General features: G+C 52.9%; 4 protein-coding genes across 4 annotated transcripts; 1 reads left to right on the forward strand and 3 right to left on the reverse strand.

Moving 5' to 3' along the window:
- Nucleotides 1-181: 181 nt before the first annotated feature.
- On the reverse strand, nucleotides 182-2819 carry An09g00660 (uncharacterized protein; the record flags this gene model as incomplete). The annotated part of the gene is made up of 7 exons (XM_059749554.1): nucleotides 182-254; nucleotides 313-688; nucleotides 763-839; nucleotides 895-1060; nucleotides 1106-1430; nucleotides 1509-2518; nucleotides 2570-2819. The coding sequence occupies 7 exons, from the start codon at nucleotides 2817-2819 to the stop codon at nucleotides 182-184; spliced, it is 2277 nt and encodes a 758-aa protein (XP_059606695.1).
- A 2196-nt stretch (nucleotides 2820-5015) lies between these two features.
- Nucleotides 5016-6868, forward strand: An09g00670 (uncharacterized protein; the record flags this gene model as incomplete). The annotated part of the gene is made up of 5 exons (XM_001393354.3): nucleotides 5016-5096; nucleotides 5146-5183; nucleotides 5236-5261; nucleotides 5321-6088; nucleotides 6156-6868. The coding sequence occupies 5 exons, from the start codon at nucleotides 5016-5018 to the stop codon at nucleotides 6866-6868; spliced, it is 1626 nt and encodes a 541-aa protein (XP_001393391.1).
- Nucleotides 6869-7946: 1078 nt separating this feature from the next.
- An09g00680 (uncharacterized protein) lies at nucleotides 7947-9467 on the reverse strand (the record flags this gene model as incomplete). Its single annotated transcript, XM_001393355.1, has 1 exon — nucleotides 7947-9467. The coding sequence occupies one exon, from the start codon at nucleotides 9465-9467 to the stop codon at nucleotides 7947-7949; it is 1521 nt and encodes a 506-aa protein (XP_001393392.1).
- Nucleotides 9468-9984: 517 nt separating this feature from the next.
- On the reverse strand, nucleotides 9985-13284 carry An09g00690 (uncharacterized protein; the record flags this gene model as incomplete). Its single annotated transcript, XM_059749555.1, has 3 exons — nucleotides 9985-12640; nucleotides 12705-12970; nucleotides 13069-13284. The coding sequence occupies 3 exons, from the start codon at nucleotides 13282-13284 to the stop codon at nucleotides 9985-9987; spliced, it is 3138 nt and encodes a 1045-aa protein (XP_059606696.1).
- Nucleotides 13285-13331: the final 47 nt, after the last annotated feature.

A 13331-nucleotide genomic window follows, 5' to 3' on the forward strand; every position in this document is an offset into this window, starting at 1 on the left:
TGATGCCAGACTTAGGCAATCATTCCTTCAATCGCTTATTGTATACTCGTTCATAACATTATACATTGAGAACATTCCATCCCATACTCAAGTGTTTCATCGGATCACATGAAGTACGCTCCCTACCGTCTCCACACTACACATACCACACACGTATGTCCTGCGCACGGCGGCCATCCACCTACAACGTCGCCGGGTTGACCTTGCAATAATCCAAATTATGAATATCGGTATTGGGATTCCCCGCCCAAGTCCTATCTCATCATTAGCATCCCATACTGTCTCAAAGCCCAGGAGAAAAAGATAACTCACGGGAACGCATGCTCAGTCCCACTCCCTCCAAACACCGCAAACGTAAGAATGAACACACAAATCTGCGTGCCGCCGTCCAACGCGGCCGAGACAATATAATTATACTTGTTGAACAGCTGCGGATGATACCGTCTCAACCAGAACTGCGCCGCAAATCCCAATAGGAAGTATGACATGATCGAGGCGTTAATACCCACGAACAACCAGCCCATGTACCAGAGGATAATGGAGGTGTTGAGATACGAGAAGATCGGGTGCGGGTAGAATCGGTTGGCGAGCCAGAAGGGCACCGGCACGATGAAACCAACGAGGTATGCTATGGTTACCCATTCGTAGCGGCCGCCGATGGAGAACATGTCGTTGGCGATACTCCAGGCTATGGCGAGACTGTTGAATTGGTTTGGGGGTGTTAGTTTTGGTGTTGTGGAGAGAATGAGAGGAAGGGGGGACTTATTTGGACGTTGGCGCCACTCCAAATGTTGGTGCCGTCGATGGAGATGAGGACGTCGGCTTGATTTCGGACGATGCTTGATTTATAGTCAGTGGGAATATTTCTGATATGGGGAGGGTAGTGGAGCATACATTAGCATCATTACGTAGTTGAAGAGAGCTCCGATGATGCAGCCCATGACTTGCACGAAGAAGGTGCATTTCGGCGATAGATGCACTTGCTGCGCCAGTCGTAGGTCCTTGGCCAATACCTGTCCCTGTTGTAGCGAGTTGTAGGTGAAGCAGGTGAAGTAGAGGTCTATTGCGTTAGCTGGGTCAGAAAGTCGATAGAGATCTCACGTACTGGCCAATGGCTTCCCCGGGAACATATAGCCTGCCAACATCTGACAGATGGGCTGAACGTTAAACTGAAACCCAGTCAACCCGTACTGGGCACCAAAGAAGAGCATAAACACCAGCGTGAGGATGTTGCCGACGATGAATCCCCACCAGGGTAGCGTAGACTTCATCGCATACAAACAGCCCAATCCGACAGCAAAACTAGCAATCAGTACAGCGCCCCACCACCATAGCGGAGTATCCTGATAGAGGTTGCGCAGCATGAGACGGTAGTGCGGATCAAGAGTGTCGTCGTTGACGCGTCGCGCGAGACGTTCCTCAGGGGTCTCCTGATTAGCCCAGAACTTGTAGGTCTCGGGCTTCAGCCATTTCTTGAGCTTGCTAGGGGCAGCCCACGCCCAACCGACCTTGATATTGTCAAAATCCCACAACAGCATATGAGTCAGTGTGGCAGTCACTCCCATGTTGGAGGTAATGAGGTAGACCACATATGTTCCGGTCAGCCAGGGCAGACCCTGCTCCTTGAGGGCCGCAGGATCGACAATGTATTCGGAGTTGAGAATCAGGGTTTGATTGTACTCGTGGTAGTACGTGGAGTTGGAGTCGCCGTAGTAGAGCAGTTGAGAGAGGAATGGAAAGTCCTGGGACCGCCAGATATTGGCGTAGTAGATGGCCATGAAAAGGATGATGCAGCCCAAGTACCCGATGAAATTGTTAGTCATAGCGTACAGTGGATACCACAGCGGTGATCCCAACGAGGCAATGTAGTTCCAATCAAAAGAGAGGGAGAGGAACCCGAGTCCCTCGTTTCCGGAGGCACCGCCAAACAGATTTGTGAAGACCAAGCTGTGCTGATCGGCCAAGCAGAAGATCGAGAAACCTTCAAGGAGCGGAAATATGTACTCGGGGATTATAGTCCAGAAGAAGAGGATGAAGAAGAAGATGTAGAAGATCTTCATCCGCGCCTTGAACTGTGCCTTATCCTTGTGCAATGACTCAAGCAGACTGCTGATCGGCAAGGTCATGGGCCAGATCATCTTGGTTGGCCGCACGATGACATCCCGTAGTAGTCCGGCAATGCCGAAGCCGATCAGCTGAGAGGACAGCACGATGAACACAGCAGCAGCATGGTTGGGGTAGCCACCGTAGAAGAGCTGTTGGGCTGACAGGGCCTCGGTGGCCAGCGCGGACTGTGTAGCGGCGGAGGACATGAGGGAGATGGCCGCATGTTCTTTGGCGTTGAAGGGACCCGGATTCAGCAACTTTCCGATGACGCCGCGACGGGGGATGGCATATGCCATGAATTCTCCCAGGATGTAGGCAATCACTGTGAGGAAGACCTGCGAGACGTAGATGGTTTGTGGCTTGAAGTAGAAGATCTCCTGGAGCACACCGCCGAAGATGGATAGACCGGCTCCTACTGGAGTTTAGTAGGGAGACCATGTTGTAGTTGGAGAGGTAGTCATACCCAGGAAGACCATGCGAAAGCTCCATGGGTTCAGGGATGGATCATCCTCGACCTTGATGATATGGGTGACGAGATCTTGCGCCGTGCTGACCACCTGGTCGCTATCATAGTCGTCGTCCTCACCAATGCGCACCGTCTGACCCTTTTCGAGCACCTGAGGCTCTATCGCAGGAGAATCCTGGCTCGACCTCTTCTCATCGTAGCTAGGCACCTCTTGTCCCAGGGACACATCGGCCGACTTGCTCTCCATGATATTGCTGAACGAGGTCTGACTGGACGCTTTTTCCTCCGAGGAAGCAAGGAGGGACCGCCTGCATTAAATACGAGGCCAGCCTCCTAGAGGAGCATTACTGGCAGCAGTAGCACATGGTGGTTGCCACATGGGACTCTCACGATAAGAGCTGCAGAGCGGAGTGGCTCTCCCCCTCACAGGGACCAAGCACTCAACCCTGCATGCTAAGCATTTTTAGCCTAGGACCCGATAAGCCAGGACCTGAACAGGCTGAAATAGTGTGTAAAACTGATTGCATTTGACTGTCTGCAGATGCAATCCAAGCGAGCTCATTGGACTGGATAAGAGCATGATAGTTCGGTTGGCATCGCTTCACGCCCGGTTGGAGAATGAACCACTGGAAGGGTGGCATCTCCAGAACCCTGGCCCACCATTATACGAGACTTATCTGTCATTTGTGGAATTGATTTCTGTGAGACATGCAGATGCCGATAAGGCTCTCGTCTAGCCTTTGCACGGTCGGGGCTTTCGCTGAGAGATATTGTGTCTGTACCGATGCGAGCCGATGGATCACCATGGGGAGGTGGCATTGGCTGTACGAGAGATAAAAAAATGAGCTCAACGCCTCGATTAATATATCTACACACCATAAGCAATGAAAGGAGCCTCATACACACACTGCCTATCCTCTTTCCCACCTTGACACTGCTCTCCCCTCCTGCTGCTCTCTCTCTGCTCTCTTTCTGCGCTCTCTGTGTCGGCACTAACCCCGAATGGGGCGGGTATCGGCAGTCCGACGGATCTCCGGGGGCCGCACGTCCAGCGCCGATCGTTACTCAACCGAGCAGAGGAGAGAGAGCAGTGAGCAGTGGTGTCACCGACCATAAAAATGCTTGCTTCTGCCCATCCAGCCATCAGTTGTCCAGTCTGCTCCATTGTGTGCCAGTCTCGCCCCCAAGGCCGCGCATCTGAAACCAACCGGTTGGGTGAAATCAGCCGGCGGGTGGCACCCGAGCGGCCACTGGCTGGGATCATCGCCCGCAACGCGTCAACAGCAATCAAACGAAGGATGCGAAATTATTCAGCGGGCGGTTCCTTTCCAATTTTTCCCCGTTCCTGTCAGCATGTCTACTCTATCATACTGTAACATTATTATATTGTGATTATTTTTATTCTGGGTGATGTGTCCACTGGACCGCACGTGGAATGAAGATTTTCCTTCCCTCGGGACGAGAAACCATGGCGCAGTTGGTGTGGTGTGCGTGTGTGTGCGTGTCGGCTGTCCGAAAATCGCCCTAAACTCCGAGGCACGCACCATTTGCCATTAATTCCCTTGCGATTGATTTCTGCCTGTCCCTGCGACCCTTTGTGACCCTTTGTGACCCTTTGACCCTGGATTCAGGGGCTTGGTGGACTCATAGCGATGGGGATAGGGACTTTTGACCCTTTTGACCCTTTGACCCTCCCATTTTCCCTGGCCTAAGTACGCTGTAGTCGTAATTATAGAAAGAATCTTGCGTGGACTGGGGCAAAAGGGGAACAGAACTTATCCATGTCCGAGCAGCGATCGGCCAGTCACCAAGCCGGCTGGATCCGAGACCCGCTGCGTGGGAACTCCCAAGAGTCGTTAAGCAAAGCCAAGAGATCAGCCAAGATGTCGCTCACGAGCCTAATTGCTGGATTGCCATATCGCTTGTCGTTGTACCATCGCGTAAGATTTTATCATTGTTTCTGGGGGCTGTCAGCTAGTCTAAAACGTACTCCTCAAACCAGAGAGGCTGATGATGCTGATGATGGGCCTCCACCCCCCAAATTGGTAGCGCCGTTCCATGAGAGGCCCAGTCTCTCTCTGCCCGTCCTCGACCATTGTTTGGCCCAGCACTGACACAACCTTCAGGGGGGGCCAATGGACGTATTCCGTAGGCAGCAGGCAAATGCGGCCCTAAGAACTCCCCAACTAATAAGAGTCCAGACTAGCAAAGGTTCGCCTCGCCGGTCTCCATCTCTTCCTTCTTAGTCCTCCCATTTCCTCCCTCCCACTTGGTCTCTCGCTCCAGATTTCCTTTCTTCTTTCATCCATCCATCTTGTATCCTTTTGCTTAGCCTTTTTGTTTGGTTTTCTTCCTCTCGTTAACCACCACATTCGCTCTATCTTAATACAAGCCACCCACACTCGTTCTATAGCATCTGTCTTCTTTCGTTCACCTCCTCACTATGAAGCTCGCCGCCTCTGCTGTAGCGGCGGCTGCCCTCGTCGACGTGGCTGTCGCCTCTGTCCCAGCCATCGTCATTAAGGTAGCTAACCATCGCCATCACATCGATTCCTCCCACTGACCCTTTCTAGGGATCCAAATTCTTCTACGAGAACAACGGCACGGAATTGTAAGTCATCCTCTCTTATCAGTTTAGATCAGCACTTGCTAATGTGCCTCAGCTTCATCCGTGGTGTGGCCTACCAGCGTAAGCAACAATCTAACATGCCCGCTGGCCCTGTCTCCCCAAACTAATAATCCATCCAGCCCCCTATGATGGCACTGGCACGACGACCTCCGCTGGCACGGTCGATTTCGTCGATCCCCTTGCCAACGAGACCATCTGCAAGCGGGATCTGCCCTACCTGCAGGAGCTCAACACCAACGTGGTCCGTGTTTACGATGTTGACCCGGACGCGGACCACAGCACCTGCATGAACCTGCTGGCCGACGCCGGCATCTACGTGCTGGCGGACCTGTCCTCAGCGGACTACTCCATCGACAGCAGCGACCCGGAGTGGAACCTGGAGTTGTACGACTACTACGCCAGTGTGGTCGACTCGCTGGCCAACTACACCAACACTCTGGGTTTCTTCGCGGGTAACGAGAACTCCAACAGTGTCAACACCACCGGTGCCAGTGCCTACGTCAAGGCCGCCGTGCGTGACATGAAGGCCTACATAAAGTCCAAGAACTACCGCAGCATCGGTGTCGGTTACTCCGCCGCTGATGTCTCGGAGATCCGTACCGACCTCGTTGACTACTTCAACTGCGGTGACTCGGACGATTCCGTCGACTTCTTCGGTGACAACGTCTACGAGTGGTGCGGTGACTCCAGCTACACTGAGTCCGGTTACAATGTCATGACCGAGGATCTGAGCAACCTGTCCATCCCTTACTTCTTCTCCGAGTACGGTTGTATCACCGTCCAGCCCCGTTCCTTCAGCAACGTCCCCGTCATGTACGGTCCTAAGATGGATGGCTGGCTCGCCGGTGGTATTGTCTACGAGTACTTCCAGGATGCCAACGACTACGGTATGCCTCCCCCCTACCCCCTTTCATTAACAACAACCCATGTGACAGTTTAACTAACACCGCCCAGGTCTGGTCACCATCTCCGACGGCTCCGTCAGCACCCTGACCGGCTTCTCCTCCTACTCCGAGGAGATCAACAGCGTCAGCCCCACCGGAACCAACAGCGCCAGCTACACCCCCACCAACACCGTCGCGCGGTCCTGCCCGACCGTCGGCTCCAGCTGGGAAGCCGCCAGCGCCTTGCCCCCGGCCCCCAACTCGGAACTCTGCTCCTGCATGGAAGAGACCCTCACCTGCGTCGTGAAGGACAGCGTCTCCTCCAAAAAGTACGCCGACCTGTACAGCACCGTCTGCGGATACGGCGTGTGCGCGGGTATCACCGGCAACACCACCACGGGAGAGTACGGTGCGTACAGCATGTGCAACACCAAGCAGATGCTCAACTGGGCCCTGAACGCCTACTACGAGGAGCAGAAGTCGGCGGGCAACGGTGCCTCGGCCTGTGACTTTGCTGGCTCGGCTACCACCACTTCGACGACTTCTCCTACCGGTACTTGCTCTTCTCTGCTCAAGGCTGTTGGCACCGCTGGTACGGGTACTGTCTCGTTGTCTGCGGCTGCTGGCACCAGCACTGGCGACTCCAGCAGCAGCGGTAGCTCCGAGAGTAGCTCCGCTGGTGTGCCTGGGTACATGACCTACACTGCTACCCTGGGTCTGGGTCAGTTGGTTGCGTTTGTTGCTGTCGGTGTGTTGTCCGGTACTGGAATGATTCTTTTGTAGATTGTGTCTATAGGTTTTGGTTTGGGGGATTGTGTAATGGGGAAGATGGGGATGTAGGAAGGTGTGATAGATGTATTAGTGTCGGTCAATCTTACTATTTTTGTGATAAACTGTTTCATATGGTGATTTGTTGTTTCTTTTGCTGGGTTAAATTTAGATTGATTCTGTCTGAGACGCATGTTAGTTAGGGGTTACTTTCATGAATCATCACCCCAGAGAATAGTAATAATAGCGGAGATTAGCCGATCACCTCACCGGGGCAAGATGGAAAAAGAAATAATCAAGAAGGGGGGGTGAAAGGGAACCCACTTCAATAGTGCCTCACTAGTCGCTAGTCAACCCGTGACATTACTCGCTAGTTTGCGGGAGAAAAGCGGAGTTCTCATCCCATCCAATGTGAGACTGCAATACGTTAGAGAGGTACACTATTGGAGCCAGAAAGCTTGTATTGCCATGAGAATCTGGTTAGGCAGCTACTACATCATGATATCGCATAGCCGGGGGTCAATGTCAGACTGATCGGGTGATTGTCGGATGACTGTTTAGAGCTCGATGTCACCCCATGGGCAGATGTAATATTTAGGACACAAAGAAAATAGTACGAATAGGCTGGATGGCAGGCTCAATATAAATTCCAATCTCTTTATGATAGTCATCTGGCAATGATCAGTTTTGTCATGGTGTGGGTTGTGCAAAATATATTTTAAATGCGACATGCCCTGCTTGAAGGATCCAGCATGACGAGGGATATTATCTTGCATCGCTACTGCATACTACACAGGATAGCTGAGACATCTCATACTCGTTGTAAGACCACACACTCGACGTGGTACGGAGAATGGATGCTACCAGTCAGACCTGACAGGTCATTACCCGGATCCAAGTGAGACACCTGGCTGAAGAAATTCCAGATCCACCACCAAAATGGGAGCCCGGCTCGGAGTATCTGATTGGCAGAAGCAATGCTTTATTTAGCACATCATCACGTGCATGACTAGAGGAAAACCTCGCTCCGACGTCATTGTCTATGCCTTGCAGATCGCAAGGATACTTTCTTTCATGCCGGATGCGGGCTATTCTATGCTAGTAAGTCGTTCGAAGGCGGGATCATCCTTGCACTAATATCTGGTGGTGTCGAAAACACCTTATCAAACGGCCACATCGGACGACTAATGCGATGGTGTCCCAGACGCTCCAAATCCTGGTCCACTCCCCCCGGTGTCAGCGCCAGCAACCAATCGGCCGCCATGTCGAAGAGCTCTGGTTCCAGATAGCCTATCTTGACGATGACAAGATCAGCAGACCGCGGGTTGAGGTTCAAGTCTGTAAAGTCGTGCTCATGATGATACGGCTTGCGAAGTTGCGTTAGGATCGCAAAGACCGAGCCCACTTGTAAAACTGCCTCTACCACTGCATCTTTATCACCGTGCTTAATTGCATGAACTCGCCCAGTCATGGTGAGAGGGCCCGCGTGGGCGTAATCCACCTCAGCCCCTGCCGTGACAGTGACTGTTGCGCCAACCCCCGCCTTGACTATGGTCTGTATTGCTTGTGGTCCGGGCAGACTGGCGTAGATGACCGTAGGACCTGACTCCTTTTTAAACTCAGGTCGCGCGAACAGCTGTGTAAGCCCCCAGGTGACGTCCCCAGATCCCCCAGCGGTAGGGTTATCGCCCGAGTCTGAGATGAAAGACGGTCGTTTCGGTGATTTCAATGCGGCATCGATACACTCTCCATATGAGCCTGTCGGACCAACAAAATGAAACTCTGCATGGACTTCCCAAAACTTCCTTGCTAGACGCTCCGCCCCTGCGGCGACGGCTTCCTCGCACGTCCCGGTCACCATCACCACCGCGCAATTGCGCGGTTCATCAGCCCAGGCATACCCAACCCAAATCGCTGCATCGATGATGCCCGGCAACGACTCAAGCTTGGGTACCAGCTCGTAGAGGCTTTTAGCCGGCTCCACCCTCGTGGATGTCTGCTCGCCAGGTAACAAGATAGGAAGAGGTATCCACGCTTTCAATGGCCGATAAAATAGCCCCTCCTCCTTTTGACGCGCGAGTAGATCGACCAAATTCCGACACGCACGCTCCTTTGTCTCCGTCTCATCCTCATGCGGTGCCATTCGATAACAAGTAATCAGATCAGTCTGATGCGCCAGATCACGCGAGACATTGCCATGAAGATCCATTGACGCCGACACAATAACATCTGGTCCGATTACCCGCCGGATCCGGCGCAGCAGCTCATACTCTGCATCGTCGAGACCTTCCACACACATAGCACCATGTATATCAAACCATAATCCGTCCAGCTGTGTTGACGCGACAATGTCGGTTAATCGGGTTATGATCTCGTCAGCCAACTCTTCGAATGATTTCCGGACCACAATGCCTCCGGGTAGTGCGTGTCCGATCAGTGCCCCCCGCCAGTCTGCTGCATCGCCCAGTTTTGTGCCGGGCTGGAGAAAGGGATATTCGTCGATGATTTCATGGGCGCGGCGGGGGTGAAATGCGGGGGCGAGTGTGCGGGCGCGGGTGAACATGGAGGTTTCGCAGGCCAGGCCGGCGATGGCGATGACGGGGCGAGGGGACATGGTGAGTGATATTGATATCCACGTCTCTGGAGCATTTGCTCGTAAGAGAGAAAGAGTGTGGGAGTTGGAATGGGGTCAATGAGCTGGTGTTGCGGCAGGGATGGAATGCGGGGATGGCCGATCGCTCTTATCACGGGCTTCCCCGCTTATCTGGAGGCTCGACTTTGGAATGACAAGACACGAAGAAATTGAGTTCTCCAATTTTTCTATTACAAGACAAATATCCTTAACAGTATCCAGACCACCTTCCTCAGTATCTTGAAATACCCTACAAGCTATCTCTAACCAAATATCTCATCCAACCTCATACTTCCCCTTGACTAGCGTTTTGGGATATACCACCTGCTGGGTGCAGAGGCCTCGCTTCCGCTGTACTCTTTATACGTACCCCGCCCCCTCCACTTTTGATAATACTAGTTCTGCATTCTGCAGCATGTAAGCTCCAATGGGACGTATCCCAGGAGTCGGTTGAGTTGACTCCCCGGCCGATTGATTATCTGGCCGGGGAGAGCATTCGTTAGGGCTGCTCTGGTGTGTTGCCCGCTGAAGTCAACGTTGAATTCTTGCTGCATCTGCGGCGGAAGAAGACTCGCTTGGCCCACTTCCACGATTCAACACCCATAAAGAAAAGAACAGCCTCGACACCCACAATACCCCACTCCCATGTGATGGGCTTGTGCTTGAACACAACATCGTTCAGACGAGGGATGTAAAGGATTGGGAACATGGTGACCCACCCAGCCATGATGGACCAGAAGAGGAACTTGTTCCGCCAAACATCGTACATCCACTGGGTAAAGTACTTCTTGGATTCCGGCTGCATGCGGAAGAATGACCGTCGCATATCGATCATCTCCCATGCCAGGAAGAGCGCAAACCAAGTCAGGCAGACAAACGTTGTAGCACGGGCTTTAAAGACCAGTTCGCAATCTTGGATCTGATCCGACCACTCCTGGTTGCACCCACGGGCTAAGTTGCCGTCACCGAAGCCCCACATTCGGACAGAAAATGCTGCCAGACAGAGCGCTGCAGTCCATAAACCATAAACCATAATGTCGATGATCACCTCCCACGTGAATATGCCTTGCTTGCTCTGGGGAGGGCGGTCCATGATATCAGGGGCGGCTACCTCCATTCCAAGGCCCATATCGGGCATACCTGAAGTGATCATAATGATCCACAGAATCTCAACCGGGGCCAAAGGGAAGACAGATTGATTGTCGGCGTCCTTGAATGCCAGTCCGATGAGAAGGGTACAGGCCTGAGCGATGTTTTCAGCCAGCAAATGCAACACGAATTTCTGAATGTTGTCAAAGATCCGGCGGCCTTCTTCAACGGCGTTAAGAATGGAGGCAAAGTTGTCATCTGTAAGAATGATGTCCGACGCGTCTTTAGCCACGTCCGATCCCGCCTGTCCCATGGCGATACCCACGTCGGCATGTTTGAGGGATGGCGAATCATTCACACCATCTCCAGTCATGGCTGCGAAGCGATTGCGACGATGAAGGGCGCTGATCATGCGGACTTTAGTCTGTGGCGCGCAGCGAGCGATGACCAAAGGAAGTGTCGGCAACGCATCAATCTCTTCATCTGAAAGTTTGTCGAACTGGCCTGCTGTCATGACCATCGCATCTGCGACGTCGGCAGCCACAGTGCTGAAATCAGAAGGGAGAATTCCCACCTGCTGGGCAATCGCCCGCGCAGTGCCCGGATGATCTCCAGTAACCATGTGGACGACGATACCTGCCCGATAGCAGGCTTGGATTGAGCCCGCCGTCTCGGGTCGCGGCGGGTCGTATAACCCGATCAGACCTAGGAAACACAAGTCCTTTTCGATACTCTCGCGTTCCAGCTCGGAGCCTTCAAGTACTCGTGTCTGTTCGGTGTACGGACGATGGGCTAGTGCGAGTACTCGTAGTCCTAGCTTGGCCAGCTCTTCCATATTCTGGAAGATCAAGTCGCGGTGCTCTTCAGTCAGAGCCACGGGTGTAGAGGATCCTTGATCCCAAATGACTGACGTGCATGAATCGACCACCCTCTCGACAGCTCCTTTGGTGAAGATCATAGTGGAGTTGTCTTGGTCGTCCTTCGATTCTATCTTGCTAAAGATCACAGACATCTTCTTCACTGTAGAATCAAACGGAAATTCGGCCTTCTGATGCCACAGCGCGCCTTGTCCTTTGGTCCAACGGTCACGGTTCCAATTGAACCTGGATGCAAACACCTGAATCGCGATCTCTGTAGGCTCACCTCGCGCGTTCCATTCGCCATTCTCGGATTCAAAGATGTGGGACAGGTTGGCCATCGAGGCGACATTGAGGAAGTCCTGCAGTTGCTGGTTGTCTGAGAGTAGATCCTGAACATTTGCTGCCGGAGAATCTTCATCCCCGTCACCAGATTGCAGAGGAGAAAGAGGGGCAAAGCCCACATCCCCAATGGTAGGGTTGAATGGCTCGTTGGATGTGCCAACAGAATATGTTCCACGAGATGGGATCCATGCCTTCTTGACAACCATCTTGCCCTGTGTCAACGTCCCAGTCTTGTCCGAGCAGATATCAGTAACGGCACCAAGCGCCTCCAGCGAGTCGAGTTTACGAACAATGACATTCCGCTCCACCATACGCTTGGTACCGACTGCCATGGTGATGGTAAGTACAACTACCAAGCAGGCAGGAATCATACTTATACCGGTCGCGACTGCGTACATGATGACTTCATTATTGCTGCTGAAATAGTTTGCAGCCATGCAAACTATAGCAAACACAACCGCGACTCCAAATAGCAAGCAAGCTAGCTTAGACAACTTCCTTTGCAAGGGCGTCCCGATATTGACGCCAAGAAAGCGACCGACGGCATCTGTTCCCGTGAGGGTCCAGGCCTGGACATACCATCGCTTTTTGGTTTCTCCGTCCGGGCCACGCTTGACGGGACGGCGTCTAGTGTTGCTATTGCGCAAGGCGAGGGCGATGGACCCGATTTCGGTGGACATGCCCGTGCCGACGACCACACCACGAGCACGGCCGCGGGTAACGGTGCTCGAGCTATACGCGATGTTAAGGCGGTCTCCTGGGCCCGTGTCTTCCTTGAAAGTTGTATCGCATTCCTTCTGGACAGGGAGTGATTCGCCAGTTAGGAGAGCCTCGTCGGTCTCGAAATTCACTGCTTCAACCAAGCTTTTTAATACACCAGTTAGTAGGGTCCCAGCCTGGATTATTGGAATAAGGGAGAAAAACTCACCGAATATCAGCAGGAACAGTATCTCCGGTCCTCAATTCAACCATGTCACCGGGAACAATATCCTGCGATGGTATGGAGAAGGTCTGCCCCCCTCGTGAAACAGTGCCGGTCGGCGACGAGAGTGAATGGAGAGAATCCATGGTCTTTTCCGCGGCATACTCTTGGAAGAACCCGACGACGATATTGAGGACAATGACCGCACAGATCACCCCACCCTCGATCCACGACTGAATCCCGAAACTGACCGCCATGGCCAGAATCAACACCTGCAGCAAAGAATTGGATCAGACATCGGAATCTTGGACGCATTTCATGCCACCAAATGGAGAGTGGGCCGCTTAACTAGCATCATTGCATTCGCCACCTGACGAAGGAGAATCTTTGCGATGGAAACACTTTCGCCCTCATCCAGCTTATTGGGACCGTATTGGTCCAGGCGACGGCGAGCGTCTTCCGGAGACAAGCCATCGTCCAGTGCTGTACCCAGTTCTTTAATGACCGTCTCGTATGTCAGAGCGTGGGCTGGTCCACTTAATCCGGGGCCCCGGTCGGAGGTGGAATGCTGTTTCTCGCTTGACATTAGAGATAGCAGGGAAGCGGTACTCAACAGGTTACGAGAATGTAGTG

Source organism: Aspergillus niger, assembly GCF_000002855.4.
Source record: "Aspergillus niger supercontig An09".
Taxonomy (NCBI): Eukaryota; Fungi; Ascomycota; class Eurotiomycetes; order Eurotiales; family Aspergillaceae; genus Aspergillus; species Aspergillus niger.